At 36.2% G+C, this 27931-nt stretch overlaps 1 protein-coding gene across 3 annotated transcripts; it reads left to right on the forward strand.

Moving 5' to 3' along the window:
- The first annotated feature begins 1686 nt into the window (after positions 1 to 1686).
- LOC115964006 (probable serine/threonine protein kinase IREH1) lies at positions 1687 to 27931 on the forward strand. Of its 3 annotated transcripts, none has more exons than XM_031083293.1 (18): positions 1690 to 2598; positions 12785 to 12849; positions 12981 to 13163; positions 13261 to 14625; positions 17458 to 17630; positions 17831 to 18074; positions 22459 to 22551; positions 22634 to 22774; positions 22930 to 23022; positions 23487 to 23667; positions 24008 to 24093; positions 24877 to 24965; positions 25988 to 26039; positions 26138 to 26194; positions 26296 to 26469; positions 26587 to 26664; positions 27336 to 27500; positions 27588 to 27931. In XM_031083293.1, the coding sequence occupies exons 1-17, from the start codon at positions 1926 to 1928 to the stop codon at positions 27417 to 27419; spliced, it is 3831 nt and encodes a 1276-aa protein (XP_030939153.1). In that variant the 5' UTR covers positions 1690 to 1925; the 3' UTR covers positions 27420 to 27500; positions 27588 to 27931. The 3 variants fall into 3 exon arrangements, with proteins under 3 accessions (XP_030939154.1, XP_030939153.1, XP_030939152.1); XM_031083292.1 differs by having other exon boundaries at positions 1691 to 2598; positions 23463 to 23667; XM_031083294.1 differs by lacking the exons at positions 25988 to 26039; positions 26138 to 26194; positions 26296 to 26469; ... (1 more) ...; positions 27336 to 27500; positions 27588 to 27931 and having other exon boundaries at positions 1687 to 2598; positions 23463 to 23695; positions 24877 to 24961.

The following is a 27931-nucleotide window of genomic DNA, read 5'->3' on the forward strand; positions in this document are numbered from 1 at the left end:
ATATTTCATTGTGTAGTGACTAAAATACTCCTACTAAATTCTAACATCCCAAAATTTTTTTTCATGTATTTTTTGTTTTAGATGGTAGTAATGCTTAGAAAGTTGGAACGGTAATATAAGGTGTTTTATTTGTTACCAAAAAATTGATTTTCTAGATTTAAATTTTTGAAACTTATAATATATCTAATGGAAAATTCAATGACACATGCCTTTTGTTTTTTTTTTTTTTTCCTTTCCTAAAATGAGTATTCATTAAAAACTAATTAAGCTAAAGATTGCATCTAGACTCATGTAAAATGATAAAAATGAAATTATTAATGACAAAATTTTCATTTTGTATGGTTGAAAGTATTTGATGAAGAGTTTCAATTGTAACATATGACATCATTCATTTTAAAAATTTAAATATTGTGACAAGGTTTTAGTAAAACTCAATTGCTTATTTTTGGAAGATAATGATATCTGTTTTCATTCTTAGAAGTTTTTAATGAGTAGATATTGCCTTTAGAAAATAAGTATCAAAATTCTGATACGAATAAGATTAATTTTGTATAATATATATATATATATTTTTTTTTATATATATAGTTTCATACTTCTTCAAATAAAAATTATATCTTAATTTTTTCACTCAAAAGGTAGCACATGCCTTGTACTTGCCACCCACCGTAGTATATTAAATGACTAAATGCATTAAAATGGGCCGTGCATTAAGTCCAGTTCTAAAGACATAAATGACAATGCTGGCTCTAGATTTCTGAATGGGCCAAAAATATTGATCCAGATCGACCGTTTTAAATTCTTAAAGCATGTATAATATTTATATAAAGCTATAATTTTTTTTACAAATGGCTATACAGTGAATATTTAATAATAAATTAAAAAGTAATATTAATGAAAAAGGAATGAGAACTAGTCAGAATATACCATATTATCAGTTTGTTAAAAAAAAAAATTTCTAGAAATGTGAAAAATGTTTTAGAAAAGTGCGAGTACGTATTATTACTATTTTTCAAGTAAAATATTAGAGATACAAATTTTTTTACAATTTTTTTATATATTGTTAATGTGGTCAATGATTATTAGTAAATGAAAAAATAATGTAAATGGTGGGTCCAATTAAGAACCAATAATAAGTTGACTACAATATTAGTTTGTAAAATAGTTTGTAACCAGAATATTACTCATTTTCCAAAACAAATTCAATGAACTAGGCACAGATATTCTCCTAAATTTTAGAAACAAAATAAAAATGTGAATATATTTTGATAAACCAAAAAAAAAAATGCTATATCTAGTTATTCACAATATTTTCACAACAAATCTTAAATGATAGGTTGTTATTTTTTTTTTTTGAGAGAGTTTCAACTTATGACGTCGGCTTTTAATGATAGCTCTGAATGGTATGTTATTATTGGTTGTTATAAGTGAGCAAAAAAGTAATTTAAGTTGTAAATTTAAATTAGAACTAATAATAACTTCCCTCGTATGATTTGTTTTGCAAATATTACGTAATTGGTGTGTATTGTATTACTTCTTAAAAAAGAAGAAGAAAAAAAAAATTATTTCTAAATCTTTTATGGTTACACTTTACCCGTTACCAGTAGCAATTTACTACTCTTAAAAAAAAAAAAAAAAAATTAGATCCTCTGCCACAAGCAAAAACTTGAGCCACTTCTTCCCACTTCAAGTCGTATTCTATTCTCAAGTCTCAACTATTCTTTACTGGGTTTGCTTCATTCAACTTCAACCTCATTTCTTTCTTTCTCTCTCTCTCTAAAATTTCTCCTACCCTTACCTATCTTTCTCTCTCTAAGAATTGAAACTTCCTACTTTCTCTTCTTCAAATGTCGGTCTCCTCAGCAGCCCTGCTCTTATGCTAGGGCTGCACTCTTCAAATCCTTCCAACTTCAAACCCTAAAAAAATGGTCTTCAAAGGTCGCTTCTTCTCTTCTTCCAAGAAATCCGATTCTTCAAGTCCCGACGGATCCAACTCCAACTCTCCTCGATCCTTCGCTTCCAACTCCCCTGTCCGATCCGACAAGAAAAAGTCCAAATCCAAGGATGATCCTCACTCCTCCTCCTCCGCCACTACTACTACCGCCGCCGCCGCCGCCTGTCGGCCAGCACAAGTCAAAGAAGGAACTAAGAAGAAAGACAGCTCTAAAGGCAAAGAAACTCTGACCTCTTCGTCCAAGTCGAAGCACAACTCCACGCTGGGCTCCAAGACCAAAACGGAGGCGGTGGAGGCCGCGTCTGTGTCGCCGATACTGGCGTCGTCGCTTGGATTGAATAGGATAAAGACGCGATCAGGGCCGTTGCCGCAGGAGAGCTTCTTCGGGTTTAGAGGCGGCGACAAGGGGTCAGCGCTCGGCGCAAGTAATTTATCGAGGAGTGATGGGAAGAAGAAGAAGGAGGCGGCCGGGGCAGCAGGTCCGACTCCAACGAAGAGTAAGGCGGCGGGTTTACTAGAGAATTGGGTTGATAATGGGAGCAATTCGGATAGTATGTCCACTGGGAGCGCGCAGTCTAGAGACCAGAGTCCCAATGTGTTGGCGCGTTCTAGATTACACAATGGGGAGTCTACTTCCGAAGCAGGTATGCATTTCTTTTTGTTTTACATGTTCACTTGTTTGGATTCTTGTAATATTGTTAATGCCTTGTATGCATAAATGTATTAAGTGATTGTTGGATTTTTCGTTTGTATCATCAATTTGACTGCCACGGTTTTTGTTGTTTGTTTGTATGATTAAATGGGCACATTTGGATTAGAAGAAGGTTTGTGTAGATTTTATTTCTAATTGAGATTTAGTATTTTACTTGGGAGCACCGAGATGGATGCAGGATATGCATATGATATATGTGCACATGGCAATATGCCAAATTTTGAAAATTTAGGTTATGATTGGGCAGGGGCACATTAATTAAAACTTATAAAAATGGAGACATTGATTAATTGATATTAAAAGATAAACAAAAAATGCTAAAACTTGCCAATTATGTCTCAACAATAAAATAAATAACAAGCTATAAATTTTATAGGGAGAAAGTGAGTGAGAGAGAGGGAGAGAAAATTAAATTAGTCAAAGAAGTATCTTGTGGGGGTCACACAATTGGTTGGGAACAACGTCTTATGAACTAGAGGTCACTAGTTTGAATTTCCCATTTTCCCTCCATTTGGGGCAAAACTTATATATAAAAAGAAATTCTTGTCCAATGCGGATACGGCTACAAGTTTAAAGTATTCGTGCTTTTGTAAGCATTTTAGTTGAGATGCAAGTTGAATGATAAATCTGTGTACCCGATGAATTTTGAACTCATGATCTCATTTTTCACATTATTCTTATACTGGTGTTATATGTGCAAGAATATTGGGGAATCAGCTGCTGACTTTTGCTCATGCACAGTGGTGAGAAATATGTGGTCGTTTTTATTTTCTTTGTTTGGAATATTTTGGGTTCTGCCAAAGTGTCACAGTTATAAAGCTGTTGACGTTGGAGGTTTCAATGTCATTGTAGATTTAAGCCAAGATTGTTGTCCCGTAATGCATTGTGTGGGTGATTTGGCAAGAGCGTAGTAGTAGAACTTTTGATAGTATAGTGTCCAATTCATGTTATCAAGCAATCCTTACTACAATATTTTTTTGAGTGGTGGTTGTCTTAGGCAACATCCTTTCATGTTCATTTATTGAGTTCATCAATAGTTTGCTCTTGATTGTGTGATTTCCTTTGTGGGAAAATCTTATATTGTGCTTTCTTTATTGTTTTAATGAAATTATTTTTAACTATAAAAAAGGGTTTAAAATAATTTAAAAACTTGGGTACCTTGACAGAAGAAGTGAAAATGCTATAAATCCCAAATAGTGAAATACTATAATCCACATCCTTTCAATCCAATATTGTTTTTACACATCAAGGTGTTGGTTTTATTGTTCTGCTACCTCTGATTTACAAGTATCATTTGTCTTAGGCAACATCCTTTCATGTTCATTTAAAACTTCATTAGCTTGCTTCTTTTTTGTAATTAGCTTTCTGTTTTTTTCTTTCCTCTTTTTGTACTTTTTTACTACTTTGTGCTTTTGATGCATATTGTAGTCTCTTTATTGAACTTTTTCTTACCTATAAAATAAAAAAAAAAACAAGAGGAAAGGGAAGAAAATATGAAGCTCTTGACATGTAACGATGACATTGTAATAGAAGGTGACTATGAGCAAGGCTAACTAGTTCCCTAAGAAAAGGGTTGATTTTTTACTAATACTTGTGCACTGGAAACGATTTTAAAAGTCGATAATTTCATTAAAAGGAATGTGATACTTGCAAATCAGAGGTAGCAGAACCATCAAACCAACACCTTGATGTGTAAACACAATATTGGATTGTGTTTGCTGGGCATCCGGCTAGTGCTTGGTCGATAGGAAAATTTGGAAGAAAATAGTATTGAACTTGAAGGAAATTTAGGTGCCGCACCTGAACCTGATTTAAATGATTTGGGGTCTTGATCAATGATGGTTTCAGTAGAACATCTGTCGAGAACGACTACAAAAAGCCTATTCAAGGTTCCTTTTTGGCGGATAATTCTTTGAGCTTTGCTTCCATTGAATTTACCTTCTCTCATAATTGGTCCAAAGTCTTCTTTGTTTTGTAATCTTGTGAAAAAACCTTAAATTGGGACTCAAATTTCGACGTTAGTCACCATTGTTTTAGATGAGAAATTTTTTCCAGTGGTTAGTTAAAGAATATTTTAGCAAAAAACTTGTGGTAGGATTTTGGCTCTGATACCAAATTGACACAGAACAAATTAGAGAACTTGTCTATGTGTGCTTGTGGTGGGTTAAGGTTTAGGAAGATTTGTAGATTTTAGGTTTAGAACCCTTAGAGAAGAAGGGTTAGGGTTCAAAGTAGAAAAGATTTGATTCGTAGTTGGAAAGAGAAGAAAAGAACAGGAAGTTAGTGCATTTTAATAAAGCCTTGTTAGGGAAATGGTTATGGAGGTTTGGTCGAGAAGGAACTCATCTTTGGAGGAGGGTTATTGCCACTAAATATGGAGAGGGTCAGGGGGGGTGGACTACTAAAATATGTAGAAGGGTACACGGATGTTGTCTGTGGCGTGGTATTCATGATGGTTGGGAGAGTTTCTCCAACCATGTGGCCTTAGTGGTGGGTGATGGCACTCGTATTCTTTTCTGGCATGATAAGTGGGTTGAAGATAACTCACTAAAGAGGCTCTATCCTCAATTGTATGTGTGTTGTAATGACAAGGAAACTTGCATCTCGGATGTTTTATGCTACCAGGAGGGTGGTAATGTTAGAATTTGGAATTTGAGATTTCATAGGGATTTTCATGAAAGGGAATTAGAGGCTGCCTACTCTTTCCTTGAGTTCATTCAACCTCGGATCCCAAGGGGTGGTGGGATTGACACTTCTCATTGGTGTCTCAAAGGGAATGGCAAGTTTGATAGACCGTCCTATTATAATATCATAGGGGTGTAGCTGCCTCCATTTTCCCGTGGAAAGGTGTTTGGAAAGCTAAGATCCCTAAGAGGGTGGCATTTTTTGTGTGGACAGCGGTACATGGGCAGATCCTTACATTGGATAATCTTTTTTTTTGATAGGTAATCGGAAATATATTATTAATGAGAAGAAAGAAAAGAAAAGTACAAGTTGTTCATGATGATGAACAACAAGAAAAAAAGAACAAACAGCACAGCAAAACAAGAAATCAGGAGACTAAGTGCCCGTTTGTTTCAGCTTTTATGGGCTGAAACGCGCGTTTGTCTAAAAGCTGGATGGAAATATGCGTTTGGTGAAGCAGAAACGCAACTTTTATATAAAAGTTGCGTTTTGGACGAAGGCATAAACGCGCAAGACAGTTATGGACCTCTGGAGGTCTATAAACAAAAAGTCGAATGCGCATTTGAATGGTATCCGTTGGTCTCTGCAGAAAAATACCAAATTACCCTTGATAAATGGCTTCAGTTCTCATGCGGTCCTCATTCCTCTCATCTCATCTCTCTGCTCTGCCTACTCAATAACAAATTTCCAAATCCAAACACAAAAAAATCTATAACAAATTCCCAAATCAGCTAAGGAAAAAAAATAAAAAAAATCAATCCCTTGCATGGGTGTTACAGACGATGTGCTAAGAGAAAAGGGGGAAAAAAAAAAGAAAAAAAGAAAAGAGGAAGAATGACTGAAGGAGAGCTCTGTGAGTCTGTGGAATGTTCTGGGAAAAACAAAGAGCAGAAAAGAGTAAAGGAAAAAAAGAAAGAAGGAAAAAGAAAAGAAAAGAGTAAGGGTATATTTTTAGTAAAGGGAGAAGGGAAGTGCTAGAGAAAAAAAAAAAAAAAAAAGAAGAAGAAGAGAGGAAGAAGGAGAGCTGGAACGTTCTGAGTTTGGAGGAAGTGGTAGATTGCAAAAGAGGAAAGAAGTAAAAAAAGAAAAGTGGAAGGGTATATGTGTGGAGGAGAAAAAACAAAGGGAAAAAAAAGGAAAAAAAGAAGAAAAAGAAATGCAGTACGTGTGTGGAGGATAAAAAAAGAGGGAAAAAAAAGGAAAAAAAAAGAAAAAGAAATGGAATCACAATATTTTCACAATAAATTTTAAGTGGTATGCTATTATTAGCTAATATTAGTGTGAAAAAAATCATTTTTTTAGAAAGAAAAAAATAATTTTAATAGCACGTTCAAATTAAAATTAGTATCAATTTTTATCACAATATTTTCACAATAAATCTTAAGTGGTAGGTTATTATTAGCTAATATTGGTGAGAAAAAAATAATTTTAATAGCATGTTAAAATTAAAATCAGTATCAATTTTTATCACAATATTTTCACAATACTTTCACAATAAATCTTAAGTGGTAGGTTATTATTAGCTAATATTGGTGAGAAAAAAATAATTTTTTTAGAAAGAGGAAAAAATAATTTTAATAGCACGTTAAAATTAAAATCAGTATCAATTTTTATCACAATATTTTCACAATAAATAAATTTAAGTGATAGGTTATTATTAGTAATATTGGTGAGAAAAAAATAATTTTTTTAGAAAGAGAAAAATTGATTTAAGTATGATGAAGTAGTTGATTTAAGTATGAACCAAACTCACATAAAAAAAAAAAAAAAGTATGAAATAAACTCCCTTATATATACATTGTCCTTTTTGGTAATTTATACCTCAAACTGCCACTTTTATAAGTGCTAGCCAAACACTCAGCTTTTTCAAAAAGCACTTTTTAACAGTTTTTACCAAACACTCAGCTTTTTAAAAATGCACGTTTTCATTATGTACTTTTTGAAAACTCCACTTTTTTATTATGCACTTTTACAAAAAGCTGAACCAAACTCATCCTAAGCTAAGGGAAGACATAAACTCAGAAAGAGAAGAACAATCAGTAAAACCCCAACAATGAGACCACTCCAAAAGACTACGTTGACATAAAATGTTTAACTCATCCAACGTCTTCTCATTATCCTCAAAGGAACGACGATTTCGTTCCAACCACACAATCCACATTAAGCACCTTGGAACCAAATTCCAAATGTCTGAATTATGTTTCCCAAGCCACTGATGTCAACAAGATAACAAACTTGCCACTGATCCTGGCATAACCCAATGAATACCAAAGGCCTGAAGCATAAAAGTCCAAAGGGAATGAGTAATTGGGCAATGAAGAAGAAGATGGTCTACTGGCTCCCCATCACAACAACACATACAACACCAAGTAGCCAATGGGCGACCTCTAAGCATTAGATTGTCCAAAGTGAGGATTCGACCATGAGCAGCTGTCTACAAAAAGAATGCCACTCGCCTTGGAATCTTTGGTTTCCAAACACCCTTCTAAGGAAACAAAGAATTCGAAGCACCCTGAATCGCATGGTAATAAGACCGGGTGTCAAAATTACCATCACCCTTTAACCGCCAACAAAGAGTATCACTCCTATCACCCCGAGGAATACAAGTTTGGATAAGCTGGAGTAGGGAATAAGAAGCGGCTAGCTCCCAATCTTCAAAAGCTCTATAGAACCTTAAGTCCCATACTCTAATAGTACCCCCTTCTGGCATCCACAAAACCTCAAAGATACAAGCATCCTTGACCGCTGAGCACACATAGAGATCAAGATAGAGATCTTTATGAGGATGAGGCTGATGTGCGCTCTCAGTTAGTCCTCTTTTACCAGGGGTTGTATAAGGAAACTAAGGTTTGGCGTCCTACTATGGATGGGTTAGACTTTGCTTGCATTGAAGAGGAAGAGAGGTTGTCCTTGGAGAAAGGAGTTCTCGAAGGAGGAAGTCATCCAGGTATTAAGGGAGATGGAGGGTGATAAAGCCCCTGGTCCTGATGGTTTCATCATGGCTTTTTTCCACAAATGTTGGAGTGTTGTGGAAAAGGATGTTATGGATTTCTTTGACTATTTTCATCGGCACTCTATGTTTGAACGGTATTTGAATGCTTCGTTTCTCACTCTAATTCGCAAGAAGTGTAATGCTGTTTCCATTAAGGACTTTTGCCTCATCAGTTTGGTGGGTAGTGTGTACAAGCTGCTATCCAAGGTGTTGGCTAATAGGTTGAGGGCGGCTTTGGATAATCTTATCTCAAAGTCTCAAAATTCGTTTGTTGGCGGAAGACAGATTCTGGATTCAGTGCTTATTGCAAATGAATGTCTGGATAGTAGGTTGAAGAGCAGATTACTGGGTGTGGTTTGCAAGCTTGACATTGAAAAAGCTTATGACCATGTGAACTGGGAGGCCTTGTTTTATTTGTTGGGCCGGATGGGTTTTGGGGTGAAATGGAGGGGGTGGATTAAGGCTTGTGTTACTTCTGTTCGTTTTTCTGTCCTGGTAAATGGTTTCCCTGAAGGTTTTTTTGATAGTTCCCGTGGATTGAGATAAGGGGATCCATTATCCCTGCTTCTGTTTCTTTTGATAATGGAGGTTTTGAGTAGACTTTTGAAGAAGTAAGAGGAATGTAATCTTATTCGGGGCTTTCAGGTGGGCTTTGTGAACTCTGTTGGGGTGCGTATCTCTCATCTGCTATTTGCTGATGACACTATCTTATTTTGTGATGCCTCTAGGGAACAACTACTGTCCATAAGGTTGGTGTTGTCTTGTTTTCAGGTTTTTACGGGTTTGAAGGTCAATGTTGGGAAAAGTGAGATTGTCCCAGTTGGGGAGGTGAATAATCTAGACGCACTGGCTAATATTCTTCAATGTAGAGTGGGCAGTTTGCCTATGAAATATTTGGGGATGCCGTAGGGGACTTCTTTTAAGACAGCTTCGATTTGGAATCCTATTTTGGAGAAAATGGAGAAGAAGCTATCTGGGTGGAAGCGTCTCTATTTATCTAAGGGTGGTAGGCTCATATTACTTAAGAGTACTCTATCAAGCCTCCCAACATACTTTTTATTTCTTTTTACTATTCCTAAATCTGTGGCTGCTAGATTGGAAAGCATTCAGAGGAACTTTCTTTAGGGGTCTTCTGAGGGGAGTTTCAAATATCCTTTGGTGGCTTGGGAAAAGGTGTGTTTACCCGTCGAGATGGGTGGTTTGGGGATTAGAAGTGTGGTGTCATTTAATCAAGCTTTATTAGGGAAATGGTTGAGGAGATATGGGCATGAAGATACCCATCTTTGGCGGCGAGTTATCTCCACAAAATATGGTGAGGGTAAAGGGGGGTGGTGTTCCAAAGTGTGCAAGAGGACTCATGGGTGTGGCCTATGGAGAAGCATTAATGAAGGGTGGGAGAGCTTCTCTAAGCATTATGCTTAGGGGGCGCATTTTAGTGAATCGGTGTTGTATGTGTCATCGGAATGAGGAAATTGTGGATCATCTTCTCCTCCACTGTCTTATAGCTCACTCTTTGTGGGTTTATATGCTTCAGATCTTTGGGACTCAATGGGTCATGCCAGGCTTTGTGGAAAGCTTGGTGTATTGTTGGAGCTTTCGGCTGGGAAAATTTAATTCAAACATTTGGAATATGGTTCCTGACTGTTTGATGTGGATTGTTTGGACGGAAAGAAATCAGCGCTCTTTTGAGGATATCGAGAAATCCTTGGTTCAATTACAAGCTCTATGCCTAAAGACTTTATTTGATTGGTCTAGGTGTTGGGGCTTCTCGGATTGTTCCACTATCTTGGAGTTTATTTCTTCTCTTAGTATTGCACTTTAAGTTTTTTCTTGTTGTTTGTTGCTGTTTGTTTGTTTGTTGCATTTCCTTGTGTTCACCATCATGAACACCTTGTATTTGCTTTCTTCTGTTTATCAGTTTGATTAATAATACTCTTATTACTTATCAAAAAAAAGAAAAAAAGAAATTGAAATAGGACTTTTTCATACTCGTGAATAGTGCATGAACAGTTCCATGAACAATACCGTAGAGGAAGAAAAGAAGAAAGAAAGAAGAGAATGGGAGGAAAAAGAAACCTAATTACCAACGTGCCTTAATACTTAAAATGAATAATTTTATTAATCAATTCTAACTTGTTTGAGCACAATAACACTTTTATACACTTGTAACTTCTCCTAGTAGATCTAGGTTTTCTACTTTGACTAGTAAACCAAAACCTACACATTTTTTTTTTTGATAAGTAATTAACTTCATTGAAAAAAGATAGAATACAAAATCCAAGCACGCAGGTGGTGTGCAAAAGAAACAGGGAATCCCCCCCCACCCCTCTTCTAAAAAAAAAAAAAAAAAAAAAAGGGACTCATGAAAGTACATCTATCAATCAAATCAAACAAAGAAAAAAAAAAAAAGAAGTGAAAACATCCGTTGCATTTGTCCATTCTAATAAGTTCTAGAGAAAATAGAAGTTGTGGTCCTGGATCAATCTTTCATTCCCTTCAAAGGTCTGAGCATTTTTCTCCTGCCAAATATCCTACATAAGGCAGTGAGGGATCATGTTCCAAATCGCCCCATTTCTGTTTTCTAAACTTGCCAAGCCAGCTAGCTAGAAGCTCCACATCATCACATATCTTGGCTTAACCCAATAAACCCCAAATAGTGAAAATTCTATAATCCACATCTATGTAGTAACCGAGCAATGTACGAGTAAATGAGTACTAGATTCCCCAACACCAATCGAGGACTACATTCAGTTGTCTTTGTAGATTGTCAATAGTTAAGATTTGTCCCCATACCTCTATCCACAGGAAGAAACTAACCTTTGTTGGCACATTTAGTTTCCACATTCTTCCATGAAAAGGACGTATGAGAACTGGAGTGTAAAGCCTTATAATAGGAATGAACATAAAAAATCTCCTAAGAGGAAGGTTTCGAGCAAAGCTTGTCCATTCCATCTCCTCTCCACACTCTAGAATAAATAAGATCCATAAAGGCAGCGATCGACTCTAACTCCCAATCTTGAACTGATCGAATAAAATTGACATTCCAATGATAACTAGCTCCTGAGAGAGATATGAGATCAGGCACTGAAGAATCCCTGTTACATGCAACGCAAAACAACTTTGGAAATATATCTTTCAGAGGAGGTTCCCTGCTCCAAGAATCATGCCAAAATTTAATAGACAAAACATTGCCCACTTTAAAGCTAACAAAACGATGTAAAGTATCCCACCCATTCTTAATACTCTGCCAAAGGCAGACCCTATAAGGCCCCTGTACAACATTAGAAACCATACTTCAGATCCACAACCCTTCTCCATAAGTATTGCTCTCCATAGCATTCTGCCAAAATCACTTTCTCAAAATCTACACATAAAGACCCATAAACTGAATAAGACTTATTAATAAAAGAAAACCCATGGCCCATACCCAACAATTGTAGAATTACTAAATTACCCTTTGACTCTAGAATGACCATTTGTTTATTTATCTTTTGACTTGGAACCTCACCAAGGTAGGGCTCTTTGGATCCATCCTTGAGGAGTAAATCACGGATACATGACCCACCCACTAGATTCTTGTATTAGGTAATTCAGGGGAACTCCTTGTGGAGATCGAACCCAGGATGTCTGGTTCTACAACTTATCCCAAGCCTCCGGCCACTAGGCTCCACTAGAATGACCAAATAACATAAAATAAAAGATAAACCTTAGTTAACTACCATGGACACTAATTCTTAAACTTTGCCTTAACCTTACTCTTCCAAAGAGGATATTCTTTCTCTGATCATGTTATGGTTGTACCATCACGATTGCTTCAGATGGCTTTCTTTGGGACCTTGCCTATGGTCATGGCTTGAATGATGTTTTTTGTGGGGAGAGGGGGTGGGGGGGATTTGGGGGAAAAAGATTGGGAGGGGAGAAGAGGGGCTAGGGGTTCGGGAAACATTTCAAAGGAGAAGGAGGGGGGGGGGGGTGGTTGTGGTTTTCAAAACCTCTAACTGACCTCCGCATCAACTTGTTGATTTTCCAAAAAAATCCTACCAACCATGGCCACTATAACCATTAAAAACTGCCATTGCTGGATGGTGCTGATCTACCATCTCATTTACCTAGCTAGTGGAAAGAAATGTGGTTGACATGTTGCAAACCGGAAAATAAACATTGCCAGGGGTTTCTATGGACCTCCTCTAGTGGTCTTAGGCCTTTTCTTTTGCATTGCATATTTTACTGAAAATCTTCTTTCTTCTTTGCTTAAAATATACTACCTGTCTTTTTAGGACGTATGCGAGGTTAGAACTTTGGTGTCAATTTAAACCTTGGAATTCTAGGATAGATTCAATTAATAAAATGATGTCTTTTGTGTTTTCCTTAATTTGAATAACTGGCATATTTGGTTTTTACCCCTCAAAAGTTGCTTTTAATATTTTGAATCATCTAACAGGGAGATCAGAATCATCATGGTGTCAATCAGGAGGCTTAAGAAGCTCAGATGCATGTACACCAGAGGTACTGGTGAAAAGATTTTTATTGATAATATTAATAACAGTGCATTCACTTTTATCAGACTTATTGTATATTCTTTTATCCAATATTTACTTTTCACAGTGTAGTTGATGACTTAAATATTTGCTTCCTAGACTGCATATGATTGTGACAATCCCAAGGAGTCTGAATCTCCCCGTTTTCAAGCTATACTACGTGTCACAAGTGCACCTAGAAAGAGGTTTCCTGCTGATATCAAAAGTTTTTCTCATGAACTAAATTCCAAAGGTGTTCGGCCTTTCCCATTTTGGAAGCCTCGAGGCTTAAATAACTTGGAGGTACTAAACTTTTAGTTTGCAATATATTTTCTTGAACATGATGGGTTGTGCTTTTGGAAGGTCTAGTCGTTCTTAATTTCCTGGCTGTTTTGTGCAGGAAGTATTGGTCGTCATCCGGGCAAAATTTGACAAAGCAAAGGAAGAAGTAGACTCTGATTTGGCTATTTTTGCAGCAGATCTGGTTGGAATTCTGGAGAAAAATGCAGATAGTCATCCTGAGTGGCAGGAAACTCTTGAGGATTTGCTGGTTTTGGCTCGGAGCTGTGCTATGACATCTCCTGCAGAGTTTTGGCTTCAGTGTGAAGGCATAGTCCAGGAATTGGATGATAGGCGTCAAGAACTTCCACCGGGTATGCTGAAGCAGCTTCATACCCGAATGCTTTTCATTCTCACGAGGTGTACCAGATTGTTGCAGTTCCACAAAGAAAGTGGGTTGGCCGAGGATGAAAATATTTTTCAGTTTCGTCAATCTATAGTCCCTCATTCTGCAGAAAAACGGATTCCCCCAGGCATAGGAAGAGAGTCTAAAAGTTCTAGTGCTGCAAAGGCCTCAAAGGCTGCTGCAACTAGGAAATCTTACAGTCAGGAGCAGACGAATTGGAAGAAAAACCATTTTGTATCGCCAGGAAATTTTCTCTCCCCTCCTACATATGACACTTCAAAAAATCCGGAGTCTCCCACAAGCAGGGACCGGATGGCTTCTTGGAAGAAACTCCCATCTCCAGTTGGGAAAAGCATGAAAGAAGCTGCTCCTTTGAAGTTGCAGAATGATGTTAAGGTTGAATCTTTGAAGGTGAGAGGGGTTTCTGATGCAGATTTGTCTGCTGCTAAGCCTCCTGAGCTTCCTCCTGCAAAAGATTCTCATGAACATTCTTCCAAGCACCAACACAAAGTTTCTTGGGGTTACTGGGGTGATCAACCAAATATTTCTGATGAAGGTTCAATAATATGTCGCATTTGTGAGGAGGAGGTTCCCACTTTAAATGTGGAAGAGCATTCAAGAATTTGTGCCATTGCTGATCGATGTGATCAGATGGGTCTAAGTGTCAATGAGCGACTTGTTAGAATTGCTGAAACTCTTGAGAAGATGATTGAGTCATTTGCACAGAAGGATATTCAACATGTAGTAGAAAGTCCAGATGTTGCAAAAGTATCAAATTCAAGTGTTACTGAAGAATCTGATCTTCTATCTCCAAAACTCAGTGATTGGTCCCGTAGAGGCTCAGAGGACATGCTTGATTGTTTTCCTGAAGCTGATAATTCTATGTTTATGGATGACCTGAAAGGTTTACCTTCAATGACATGTAAAACTCGTTTTGGTCCAAAATCTGATCAAGGAATGACAACATCATCTGCTGGTAGCATGACTCCTAGGTCTCCATTATTGACACCAAGGACCAGTCAGATTGACTTGCTCTTGGCAGGAAAGGGTGCCTACTCTGAACACGATGATTTTCCACAGGTATTTCCTTTTCTTATCTAGTTCTCTGTTTGGGTGTTGCAGGATCACTTATTGCCAAAAATGGTGAGATACGTAAGGTGCTGGTTTCTCATTTGCCACTGGCCCTTGAGCCTAATGGAGTTTCCATCCCCGATATGTATGGGGTGGTGGGTGAGGATGTGGGTTTAAATCCCTCCAGGTGTGAGTCATAATTGGATTTCACCTTCAATGGGAGAATTTTTTTTTTTTTTGGGTAAAAAACTTTATTAAAAGAGAACACTCATCAAGTACACGGGGGAGTATACAAGAGAAGAGAGCTAGAAAAAGAAAATACAAAACAAGAAAAAACAGAACAGTTATCTAGAACCCAGGGAGTCCATGAAATCTAAGAACCCCTTAATTGAAGAAGTCATTGAGCACCACTCATATAAAGACTTCAAAAGCAAAAACTTCAACTTGATCAGGCTAAGCTCCTGGTCGTCAAAGCATCTCGCGTTTTGTTCATGCCAAATACACCACATGAGACACAATGGAACCACTGACCAAACTCCCCTACTGCCTGTTCTCCCACACTACCCCGACAAACTCAAATTTTTTTTTTCTTTCTAATTTTTTATTTATTTTATACTGAATATGACATCAACCAAGAAACACTGAACAAAAAAAATATAATGGACCACAAATCCCGAGCCACCAGACAGTGTTGGAATGAACTGTTCACATCCTCCCACTGCGTTTACACATGAAGCACCATTCCAAAATGATAATAACCCTCTTTCTTAATTGATTGGCAGTCAAAATTCTCTTGAGAATTACTCACCAAACAAACAAAGCCACCCTTGATGGGGTGAGAGTTTGCCATATACTCTTTCACGGAAACTGTGGCCCACTTCCCCGCAAAACCTTGTAATAGCTTTTCACTTGGAATTCATTTTGTGATGAAGGGACCCATACCAATCTGTCTCCCTACCCCACCTTAATCTTACTGCTGTAAATTAGATCCCCCAATATCTGAGTCACCTCCTCTGATTCCCAATCTTGCACTACAGAAATGAACAAAGGGTTCCAATAAAACTGGCCATGCCTTACCTCCATGTAATTTTTAACTGTTGAATTGTGATCCCTGGCAATAAGATACAAAGGTGGATGCCGGTCCATCATAGCATCCTCCCCCTGCCAAAAACTAATTCTAGTGCCATCACCTACATCACAACGACTAAAACGAGAAAATCTATCCCACCCTCTTCATATGTGTCCCATAAACTCACTCCATACAATCCCCTCACCTCCCCTGGGCACTAGGGGTTTGGATCCATATCTCACATCGACCACCCGACGCTAAAAAGCGTCCTCTTTGATCCTATAGAGTCACAACCACTTGTCAACAAAGCTTGATTGAAAAGACATAAACTCTTAATTTCCAAACCCTCGACTACCAGGGGTGCAACAAGAACTCCAACCCACTAAATGAAATTTAAACTCCTCAGCCATGCCACCCCAAAGGAAATCTCTCTTTGGAGTTCTCCATTCAATTTGGCACACCCTTTGGATGAGATAACAAAGATGTAAAATAAGTGGTGAGGCTTGAGAATGTACTTATAAAGAGAGTGAGTGGCCCCTTTTGACAGATACAATATCCGGTCAAATCTCTGTTGCATACAATCTATTATAGGATCCCAAGTGGATTTCACCTTAAAAGCTGCTCCATATGGAAGTCCCAAGTATTTCATAGGAAGAATTGTTACTTGACATCCAAGAGTACTCTTCATCAATATTCAGAACCTCCCCTATTGGCACAATTTCAGATTTTCCCAAATTTATTCTCAGCCCAGACTCAGCTCAGACATTGCCTCAAAGCAAATAAGGATCCCTATTTTTATTTTTATTTTTTTTGAGTTCTGAGGCTGTATTTTTACCAATCCGAGATTTGACATTGCGGTTCATTCTAGGAAACGTTAATTTTACTCGTTAAAAAGAGAAGATAAAAAAAAAAGGGTTTACCAAATATGTACCGGTAGAAACAGAGGAATTTCATAACTGATAGCATTGTACATTCAAGGAAACATCGTTCCTACTTACAAAACAGTTCCTTGTTGCCTGCTTGGCAACCCAACTCCATACAGTAAAGGAAAAGAAATTTTTGGGAGCAACCTTGTGTCTCAAGAATATATTGTATATGAACCCATACAATTATAGAAAATGTTTGGATCCATCTAAAGTGTTTTTTCCAAAATTTATTTTATGAATTAACCTTTTTAAGCAGTTGTTTATGCAGCTTGAGTGGTTGTGCTAGGCGATAAGGTCTACTCCAGTGGTATTGACATTTGTTAGTTATGCAACCCTGCCTAAAATGGCATTCTGAAAGAGATAGAAAGCATTATCAAATTGTTTGACAATGTGATTTAGATTGTTGTGTTTCTGTAGTAGTGAGCTATTTGCTATATTAGTAGAACATTTATATATTATAAATTTGTTGATAGTTTAAATTTGTAGATTGATGAAACTATTGTTAATATCTAAAAGTTTAAGTTGATAGGAAAACCACAGCATTGAGGATTGGAACCTAGGTCAATTCCATGAGAAATTATTACATATCCCAAATGCCTAAATTTATAGGAAATGATGAATTTAATCACTTAACCATTATTCTAACACTCCCTCTTACGTTTGGGTTTGGCATATGGAATTTTTAACTTGGTTTAACCAATATAGTTTATAGTTCTGTTCAACTTGTTATCCATTTGAATTTACACTTTGTTCCCTTAGCATGTACTTGCTGATATTCAATTATTAGTATGTGTATAAGTTTCACTATTTATTTTGTTATGTTAAAATTACTTATGGGCACTGCAGATGAATGAACTTGCCGATATTGCACGATGTGTAGCAAATACACCTCTGGATGATGATCGCTCTATGCCATATCTATTATCTTGTCTTGAAGACTTGAGGCTTGTCATTGACCGTAGGAAGATTGATGCGCTTACAGTGGAGACGTTTGGGGCACGCATTGAGAAGCTGATTCGGTGAGTTCTTTGCTGCTATGATTCTTGAATATTTCAAATTAAAACCACACAGGGCATCAGATTTTCCATGAATGGTTCTACTGAAATGTTTGTTCAACTTTTCTTTTGTTTGAAACTTCCATACCTGTGATTTTAAATTAGAAGGTTTTAATGAGACTGTATGTGAAATTCTTAACCTGTAAGGAATTGTGATTTTTTAGGGAGAAGTATTTGCAGCTTTGTGAGATGGTGGAAGATGAAAAGGTTGATATAACCAGTACTATAATTGATGAAGATGCTCCTTTGGAGGATGATGTAGTCCGTAGCTTGAGAACGAGTCCTGTACATTCAAAGGACCGTACCTCTATAGATGACTTTGAGATCATAAAACCAATCAGTCGTGGAGCATTTGGACGTGTTTTCTTAGCTAAAAAGAGAACAACTGGGGACCTATTTGCAATAAAGGTATAATGCTGCTTCTGTGATCATGCTCTACCAATGTGATCTGCATAGGTTACTATGATCATTTATAGAGATTGAAGACTTTGGGTGGTGTCTAGGTGGTAGCCTCCTTAAGAATATATCAGAGCACAATCCTGAATCCTTAAGCATAAGAATATGAGCCTAGCTACTAAATCAAGTTTGGGGACTGAAAAAAGAAGTTTAGACTTTAGTCTTAATAATAGGTTGGACAATCCAAGTTATGTCCCCACCCACCCCCCCAAATTTTTTTTTTTTTTTGCTATCCATTTATCATTATTACCATCATCAGCATTTGTTATTTGGTGAAGCAAATATTTGACCTAAGAGGCTAAGACCTACCTCAACACCAACCTCTCCTTTGTCGCTTGAGCCAAGTCCTGAGGGAGTGAAATAAATTTTTATTGATCTTTAGAGACTCTGTTTCTTTCACCTTTTCTAGATAATTAATAAATAAAAATTCTCATTAGAAAGTTTTCTTGAAGATATGAAAATCGGAATCAATAGATGCATAACTAAAATAAACAAAGGTAGTTCTTTGTAAAAAGAAGAATTGAAATACTTAACATCTCTTACTTTTACATTGTAGTGGAATGATGTTGCATGTGTAAGAAGGGGGAGTTGGTTGATCTCCTCCTCTCTCACAGCTGGTCCTCTTTCTCTCTTTCTAAGCCGTTCCTTCACCGTGGGTGGGTAACAATGGCAAGGTCATCTCAAAATCGAGTTTCTGTGTTTGGCTGCCGTTGGTTGCTGTGATTTTTTATTTTAATGGAAGAGATGAGGATTTAAAATTTAGAATAATAAGTCATAATTCTTTGAAAAACCCAACAATTAAAATAACTTGCCAAACAAGTTTTGAAGGGGGAAAAACAACTTGAAAACCAATATTGAAATTAAATTCTCAAAACAAGTTTCTTGCTGGTTTTAAAAATACATAACCAAAACAGCAACCACACAGGCCCTTGTTGTTTTTATTTTTCCGTTCTTGAATTCCCAACTTCTTAAAACCTTGTAAACGTGCATGGGTTTGTCACCTTTTAATCCCATGGGTGGGTTGGGTATTGCCCAAAATGAATGGGTTGGGTGAGTAATGGGTATCAATATTTATTTGAGTAGGCAGTAAATGGTTAACTATGTACCCGATCCTGATCTCTCTATGAGCCGATTCAAAACTCGCACAACTCACTCATTTGCCACCTTTAAGGACTGGGAGTCTATGGTGATTTGCAAGAAGTCCCCCAATTCTATTGCCAAGTAGGATGAGAAAGTTGTCAATGCCACTCACCGCATAGGCACCCAGATCAAAGTTGTCATTGCCTCTTGCCGATAGTAATTTCGGGACGGTCCGTTTTTCCCTATAGTTCCTATGAGATCTTTCTTGTTTATTAGAAGAAATTAGGGCAAAAAAAGTTGATGGTAGTTTTTTATTTTTATTTCTTATTTTTTGTAAGTGTGCGTTTGCCTGGCACTGAAATTATATTTAAGTTGCGTTTTGTGTTTTTTTGGGGTCCCATGGCACTATTCATGAACCACCAAACTCAGCAAAATGCATATTTCTAGGTAAATTTGGGTCCCACAGTACTATTCACACTTTTAAAAATTATTTTGCTACAGTGTTTTCAGTAATAAGTTTTTAGCTTTCAGCAATAAGCGGTATTCAAACAGACCCTAAGTTTAGTTGATAGTTTTTATTAATTATTTTAGGTTTTTTTTTTTTTTTTTTTTTTTTTTTTGCACTCCTATTTTGATTATGCTTATTAGTGCAATTCAAATAATTTTATTTTAATTGTGCCTATTTTTTAGTTTGATTTTAATTGTTCTGTATTAATGTGTTAAAGTGAAGAAATAAAGTTGTTATTTGATGGCTATATAAAAATATTGGAAGATCTGTGATTTTTCATTTGAGCCAAACAACAAAAAATGTTTTTCTGAGCATTTTTAAAAATACAACTAAACTCTGAAACAAAAGGCTTCTTGCAAGTGTTTTCACTTTGTGACAAAAAACATTTTACACCAAAGCAAACGGAGCCAACTTGATTGATAAAATTATTACTTGTAAAAAAAAAAAAACACCAACTACTTTACTCATCCCTTTACCACTTGGGCATGATTTGAAGTAGGTTCTACCCCAACTGCACCCCATCACTCTAACCACCTAGACTAGGGCATGGGAAACAACTATTGTGTCTTTTATGCTTTGTTTGGATGAGGGATTTTGGGATAAGATTTTATTGAAAGTTGTAATGTGGAAGTTTTCTATGTTGATTTCTCATGTTTGGATAACAAGAGAGTTTTTTATTTATTTATAAATTTTGTGGAATTTTGAACATGTGATCTTCAAGTATTTTTAATCTCCACTATCACCACACCAGCCCTACCTCCTCCACCACCACTACTATTATCGCGCTACTACCGCTATAGCGTTGCCTCTGCCATTGTCATTGCCGTGGCCATCACCACTATCACTGTTATTGCTAAATCATCACCACGTAACCATTGTCGTTGTAACCATTATGATACTCTAATTTCTTAATTGTTAAATATATTCATTATAACTAAGAAAATGGAAATTGACTGGAGTGAAATTACCATTAATTTAAATCCCCTTTAATTTTCAAAACTATAAATAAGAAATTTTAAAATTCTTTATCCAAACACATGTATAAATGTTATTCCAGCTGCCTTAATTCCACATCCATCCCTAAACCTTTCAAACTGTATATGCTGCTTCTTGACATTGATGGAAGACAGCCTTAATCAACCACTCTATAGTTATGGGATCACATTCTAAATATCAATGGGGAGCTACTCAGTGATAGAGGACCCTTTCAATGGGATGATGTACTGACAGGATCATCTCAATGGGATGATGTGCTTGAGAAAGAAATGAGTAAAAGCTATACAGGGCTGTGTTATTTATTATAAACTAAATTGCTGATGGGCTGGCAATGATTGTTGACTGCCTGATTTTTATAACGAATTGTATGATTTGTATGTGGGGATTTATTTCATTCATTGCTTTACCTGACGTTATCAATAACAATTCTAGAGCACACAATTTTTTAATTCATAAAAGTTTTTAACATTCATTTATATGATTAAAAAAAGAAAAAAAGAAAAAAGAAAAAAGAAAATCTGAATAAGATGATTGATTAATGCTCCAAATAATATATTTTTCCTACTATTTGATTTCTAATAATTTATTTTTGTTTTTTAAACTTCTTGTTTGGATTTTCATCTTTGTTATGTGTGGTGTGTGTGTTTTTGTGTATATGTGTGTGTGTGAGAGAGAGAGATTAGGGACAGGCCTTGGTATGATGGTAAGTGCCTTCCACTAAAAGTGACAAGTTGGTTTGAGTCTAGGAATTAGTCTCTCCAAAAAAATTGAGAGTAAGGCTGTTTGTCAAAACACCTCTCCCAAACCTAGCTAAAGTGGAAGCTTTTGTGCACTAGGTACGACTATATATATATATATATATGTATATTTCTATTTTTAGCCTCTCTTCTTTATTGGTTTGATTAAAGTTTCTTCAAATATGATTTAGGTCTCTTGGCTCGAGTGGTACCTCTGGCTCTTCCCCATGGGAAGACTCAGAGTGCTGGTTTGAATCTAGGGGTTGTTGTCTCATTAAAACTTTTAATGAAAAAAAATATGTTCGTTTTGTTTGTTTGTTTTATGTAAATTTTAAATTCCACTTGAGGTTTATCTTCCCTTTTTCTTTTTTTTGGGTAAGTAATGCAAAATTTATTGATAATGAAGAATACTTTATGTTCACACTGATGAACACAAAGTATCATAAAAAATACAAGAATGTCCAATGGAAGATCTAAAAGAATTTTGGAATGATAAAATGGAAGAACAATGTGTAAAACCCCAAGCCTAAGACAAATCAAAGAGAGTACGAAATAGCAAGGATTTCGATTGATTCAAGGATATCTTAATATCCTCAAATGTACAACTATTCCATTCCTTCCTCACAATTCACATCGGACATGCTGGCACCAAGTTCCATACACTTGAGACATGTTTCCCAAACCAAATTCTCCAACCAAATAATAAAGTTGCAACTGTCCCCACCATTTATAAATCCTGCTTTTATTTTTCACCTATGCTTTTATGATTCATATTTTCTTGTTTTGGAGACATCAGGGAAGATTATCTTATGTTTGATTTTGCATGGTTTTATAGGGATAAATTTCTCCACCTGTTTGGGGTTTTTTTTGTTTTGTTTTTGTTTGTTTGTTTTTTTGTGTTTGTAACCCTTGGAAGCCCCCTCATCACATTATGCTTCTATGCTTGTATGTTGCCATTGAGCTGTAAAGGATCTTATGTTTTAATTGCATCTGATATTTGTGTGACTTGCAACAGGTTCTTAAAAAGGCAGATATGATCCGTAAGAATGCTGTAGAAAGTATACTAGCTGAACGTGATATTTTAATTTCAGTCCGCAACCCTTTTGTGGTGAGCAGGTCTAGCTAGCATAGCATTTTTCCCTTTGCTTGAAAATATTAACTTCATTTTAACATGAATGGGTCTTTATCAGGTTCGCTTCTTCTATTCTTTTACATGCCGTGAAAACTTGTATCTTGTTATGGAGTATTTGAATGGAGGAGATTTGTATTCATTATTGAGAAATTTGGGCTGCTTAGATGAGGATGTTGCTCGTGTATATATAGCAGAAGTTGTAAGTATATATTTTTTCTTCAGAAATCTGATTGTTTCTTATAATCATGAAATAATATGATCGTTTCTTATGTTATAGTGCAATTCTAATATCTTTGGACCTTTTTCCTTTCTTTTTTTTTTTTTTTTTGGGTTGGGGGGGTTGGGGGGGAGCAGGTGCTTGCTTTGGAATATTTACATTCACTGCGCGTGGTTCATCGTGATTTGAAGCCTGATAATCTGTTAATTGCACATGATGGTCATATTAAGGTGACAAAATCTTTTATTTTCTTTTTCTCTTATCTAAGGCTGATGGTTTAAAGTTGCACAAGTTTACAGACTATATAGAAGTTTAGAATTCTTGGATAACAAGCAATCATCCAGGCTCAAATTTGTGCACTTGCACTTGACTGCCTGACTTGTGTACAAAATTTACTAGATAATGGAAGTATTAGTACTAAGAAAAAGAAACTTGTCCCCATTATTTGGGTGGTCTCGTATTTGGGGTTTTACGTAATGTCTTTCCGTATTTGATTTCCTGCATTCTGTTTCTGTTTCTCTGTGATTTTTTTTATTTTTTATTTTATTTTATTTTTTTATGTATTTATTTAAAGTACAGTCTGTTCATCATCGTGAACATGATGTACTTTTTTATTAATGAAAATATCTATTACCTATCAAAAAAAAAAAAACTTGTCCCCATTGTGCAGTTGACAGATTTTGGGCTTTCTAAGGTTGGTCTTATCAACAGCACTGATGACTTGTCTGGTCCAGCAGTAAGTGGGACATCCTTACTTGCTGAAGATGAGTCTCAGTTAGCCGAATCCGAGCATCAGCGAGAAAGGCGGAAAAAGCGATCTGCTGTGGGTACACCTGATTATTTGGCACCAGAGATACTTTTGGGAACAGGACATGGTTCGTATAGCATTTTCTTAAGTTTAAGGTGCTATAATTATCTTATTCTTGTTTTTCTTAAAGTTTAACTTTAGGTTTAACTTTGTTCATCTTGAAAGAAGTGAAGCTTTTAAGCTAGTTGGATAATTAATTATAAGCCACATGGTTTCGAAATTTTAGTGCTGATTAACTTTGAATACTCAACAGTCATGCTTCTCTCTCTCTCTCTCTCTCTTTGTACGTGCATACATAAACTCACACCAGTATATCATCTACACAACAGCTTCTGCTTTTTTCTTTGGATTGAGCAGTTATTGAAATGGTAGGACTAATAGTCTATCATTGAACCTTTTCTCTGCAGCTGCAACTGCTGATTGGTGGTCTGTGGGTGTCATATTATTTGAATTGATTGTTGGCATTCCACCTTTTAATGCTGAACATCCCCAGGTACATGTTCCTTATTCTACTCACCACTGCTGTTGGAAATAATTTACTACACAATTACCAGGGAAAAAACCTTTTTATATGCCTGCCTTAGATTATTTTTTTATGATTTTTTATTTTTTATTTTTTTATTTTTTTATTTTTTGTACAAAGAGTAAATTGGGTGATGTTAGTCAAAAGAATGTCCAGGATACATAGACGTGAGACGTTTATAACATTTAGTTATAAATTTGGGACATAAGAACAGGTTGTTATTATTATTATTATTTTTTGCTAATTACGCATGCACCTGGTGGGTCATGAACCCATGACCTCAGCCTCCACCTTACTCTTACAATGAGAGGAGATTCCATTTTAGCTAGAGCTAAATGGCATAAGGACAAGTACTTGGTTTTCAACATAGTTGTTGGGAGTTGACAAAATTATTTTTAACATGTCAATGGATGCAAATGAAAATTCATTCAATCTCGTGCAGATTATTACTGTGCTAAGTGTTAGGAGGTATGTTACAGATTGGTTCATTTAGATCACATAGAATTTATGCTGTAATAAGCTGGTTTCTGTTTGCAAGACTAGTGTTCTTCCTCAAAACTGGATGATAAATGATACTTCTAGGATAGAGTATATTTATGGTTTTTTTTGGGGTGGGTTTGAAAGATTCTTGATATGAGTTTACCATCTAAAAGTTTTGTTTTTTTTTTGGGGGGTTGGGGGGGGTATTTATTGATTATGTTTTGAGTATTGCTGATTGAGTTATTACTACCATGTTTTTGTTTCCGCTCCTAGACAATATTCGACAATATTCTTAATCGTAAAATACCATGGCCCCGGGTACCAGAAGAAATGAGCCGTGAAGCACAAGATCTAATTGATCGGTAAGAGAAGCATTTGAATGTTAAAATATTTAGCTTTTATTTGAGAGGATCTAATATATGTTGATGTTAGTATAGCTATGCTATACATACTTGGGAGTAAATAATGTTTTATTATCTATGTTTCAAGGACTACTATATCTACTAATTGTTCTTTGTGATTGGATTTAATACATTGCTTGCTTAAGCATCTGTAATGAACTGATTTTGAAATTTTGAACATGTTTCCTTATCTACTTTCAATTAAAAAAAATGACCTCATATTTTTTGCTATTTGGTTATTTTCAACTCTTTTTCTTCCAACTTATGATCACTGGTGTTTGTGATTTACTGCTTCATATGATAACTCCTTGCTTAAGATAGATTTATTCTTCATCTTTCTTTAAACATGAGCTTCTGAACATGCTTAGGTAGCTTGACTTTGCCCTTGATAAATTGCCACTGATCCGAAAAGCTTAAGTTGATTGGAAATGATGAATTAATTACCTACCCATTGTTCTAACACTCCTGCTTAGGTGTGGGCCCAACACAGAAATTTTGACATTTTAATGTGAGGTAAGAGTGGACACTGTTCTAAATTAGGACCACCAACTCACAAACCACACATTTGAAGGGAATGTATGCATTTGTAGTTAAAAAAGATATCCTTATACTCTTATGTATGTAATTTTAGATGATGTCTTGTAGTAACTCAAGTACACTTATGTACCTTGGTTGCGATGTTTATGAATAAGTGTCTTTAGTGAAACAGCATTTAGTACATCGATTACAGACTTTATATAGAGCCATGATGATGTATGAGAGCTGGCATGATGATGTATGGGGCATTTTGATGTCTCTCAGAGACTGTCTATTATGTGCTTATATCTTACTAGATATGATGCGTGTTTCTTCATGTAAGGTTCACACCTCTAGACTTATGTAACCGAGAAATGCTTGCTGTATGGACTTAATGATGTCTACACCTCTAGACTTAATAATGTTTACTCATTAAGTTTACAGATGCTGATACATTCAGTTTTCAGATTACTGACAGAAGATCCTCATCAGAGACTTGGAGCCAGAGGAGCATCAGAGGTGATCTTGGTTCTTAATGACTTGTCAATTAATTTTTGATGGCATGTTTCCATGGTACCCTTAGATGTTGAATTGATGAAAGTGAATTTATAATCCAGGTGAAACAACATGTATTCTTCAAAAATATCAACTGGGACACACTTGCAAGGCAGAAGGTGTGATTGCCTGATTCATAAAATTGCATCGATCTAGATGCAATGGTTCTTGATGTTTTAGATGGACTACATACACCATTTGAATTTCATCTTTTTTACAGGCTGCATTTGTTCCCACTTCAGAGAGTGCTCTAGATACTAGTTACTTCACTAGTCGCTATTCATGGAATACTTCGGATGACCATGCTTATCCAACCAGTGATCTGGAGGATTCTAGTGATGCTGACAGCTTAAGTGGCAGTAGTAGTTGCTTGAGCCATCGCCAAGATGAAGTGGTATTGTATTTCTAGAAACTCATTGGTTTTTAAGAACCGTTTATGTTAACTTTCTGATTTGTTATACTTATGTAAGATTAATGGGATTGCTTTGCTCTTGGCAACACTGATAAATAGGGAGATGAATGTGGGGGTCTTGCTGAATTTGAGTCAAGCTCATCTGCGAATTACTCTTTCAGTAATTTCTCATTCAAGGTAACTTTTCATCTTTATGATTTATTTCTGAGTTGACTATTATAGGCATGGCACATGGGTTAAGTGATTCTATTTTTTCCGTTGTTTTTTAGTAGAGCTTTATGTTTGCATCTTGTGTACAACATATATATATATATATATATATATTCCCAATAAAAAGAGCAAGGTGGAGGGTGAGGTTATGGGTTCAAAACCCACAGAGGGCACGTGTAACTTTCAAGTAAAATTTTTTTTACTTGTGTAAAATGACTTTTCTGCCCTTTTGGTCTTTGTATTATTGGTTTAAATGTTAAATTCTATGTAAGAATGTGAATGACCTTAGCTCCTAGGCATGGGCATAGACTTCTTACCCCGTTAGAGGTGAATGCCCTTGGATTACCTGGTAACTGGTTTTGGTGGGCGGGGTTAGTTGCTTGTAAAAGAGTCACCTTCTACATTTAGAAAGTTTGCCTTGCATGGGTTCAATTCTTGTCAAACTGGTGCTGTCTTGATGTTTAACATGGCAATGACTTACTAGAATACCAATATTATTTTAGCTATCATTTAGCTCTTGGGAATGAATAGTGATTGTTGGTTAATTTTTCTGCCCCCCTTAACATCATTTATAATTTTTCTTTGTCATAAATTATCAGCATGCGGTGTCTTAATTATGTATTTCTTGTGCTTATCAGAATCTCTCCCAGCTTGCATCAATCAACTATGATCTGCTTTCTAAGGGTTTGAAGGACGAGCACCCTACAAATCCGAATGCATAACTTATCTTCCAGTCAAAAGCTGGCTATTTGGCATTATTTGTGGAGACTAATCATTACAGTGTTGTTGTATACCCTGTACATGTATGATTTCAAGCTTCTATGATTTTTATTTCACGTTTTGTATATATTTTGCTATTTAGTAATGTGATTGATGTTTTGCATTTGCAGAAATAGATGAAAACTTAAGAGGCTGAAACTAGTTCGGGATGTGCTGTTTCCTTAATGTGGTTCACAGGTCTTCTATGTGAGGTTTTGATTTTAGCGTTGAGCTATTTTGTGAGTTGAGAACCTTATTGTACCCTAATTTGTATGCCCCAATGTTGGTTACATTCTTGCCCTGTGGTGTATTGTGATTTCTCTCCATAGCAATGAGAACACATCCCTTATGTTCAGTTTAATATGTAGTTTATGAACACTTGTTTTCTGGGCTTCTGTGAAGTGCCTCCCTGGCGTTATTGGAGATACAGGAAGAGGTAGAAAGTCAAAATATTGGTGCTATGAAAGATGGCCTA

The sequence above is a fragment of the Quercus lobata genome, chromosome 10 (assembly GCF_001633185.2).
Source record: "Quercus lobata isolate SW786 chromosome 10, ValleyOak3.0 Primary Assembly, whole genome shotgun sequence".
Classification (NCBI taxonomy): domain Eukaryota; kingdom Viridiplantae; phylum Streptophyta; class Magnoliopsida; order Fagales; family Fagaceae; genus Quercus; species Quercus lobata.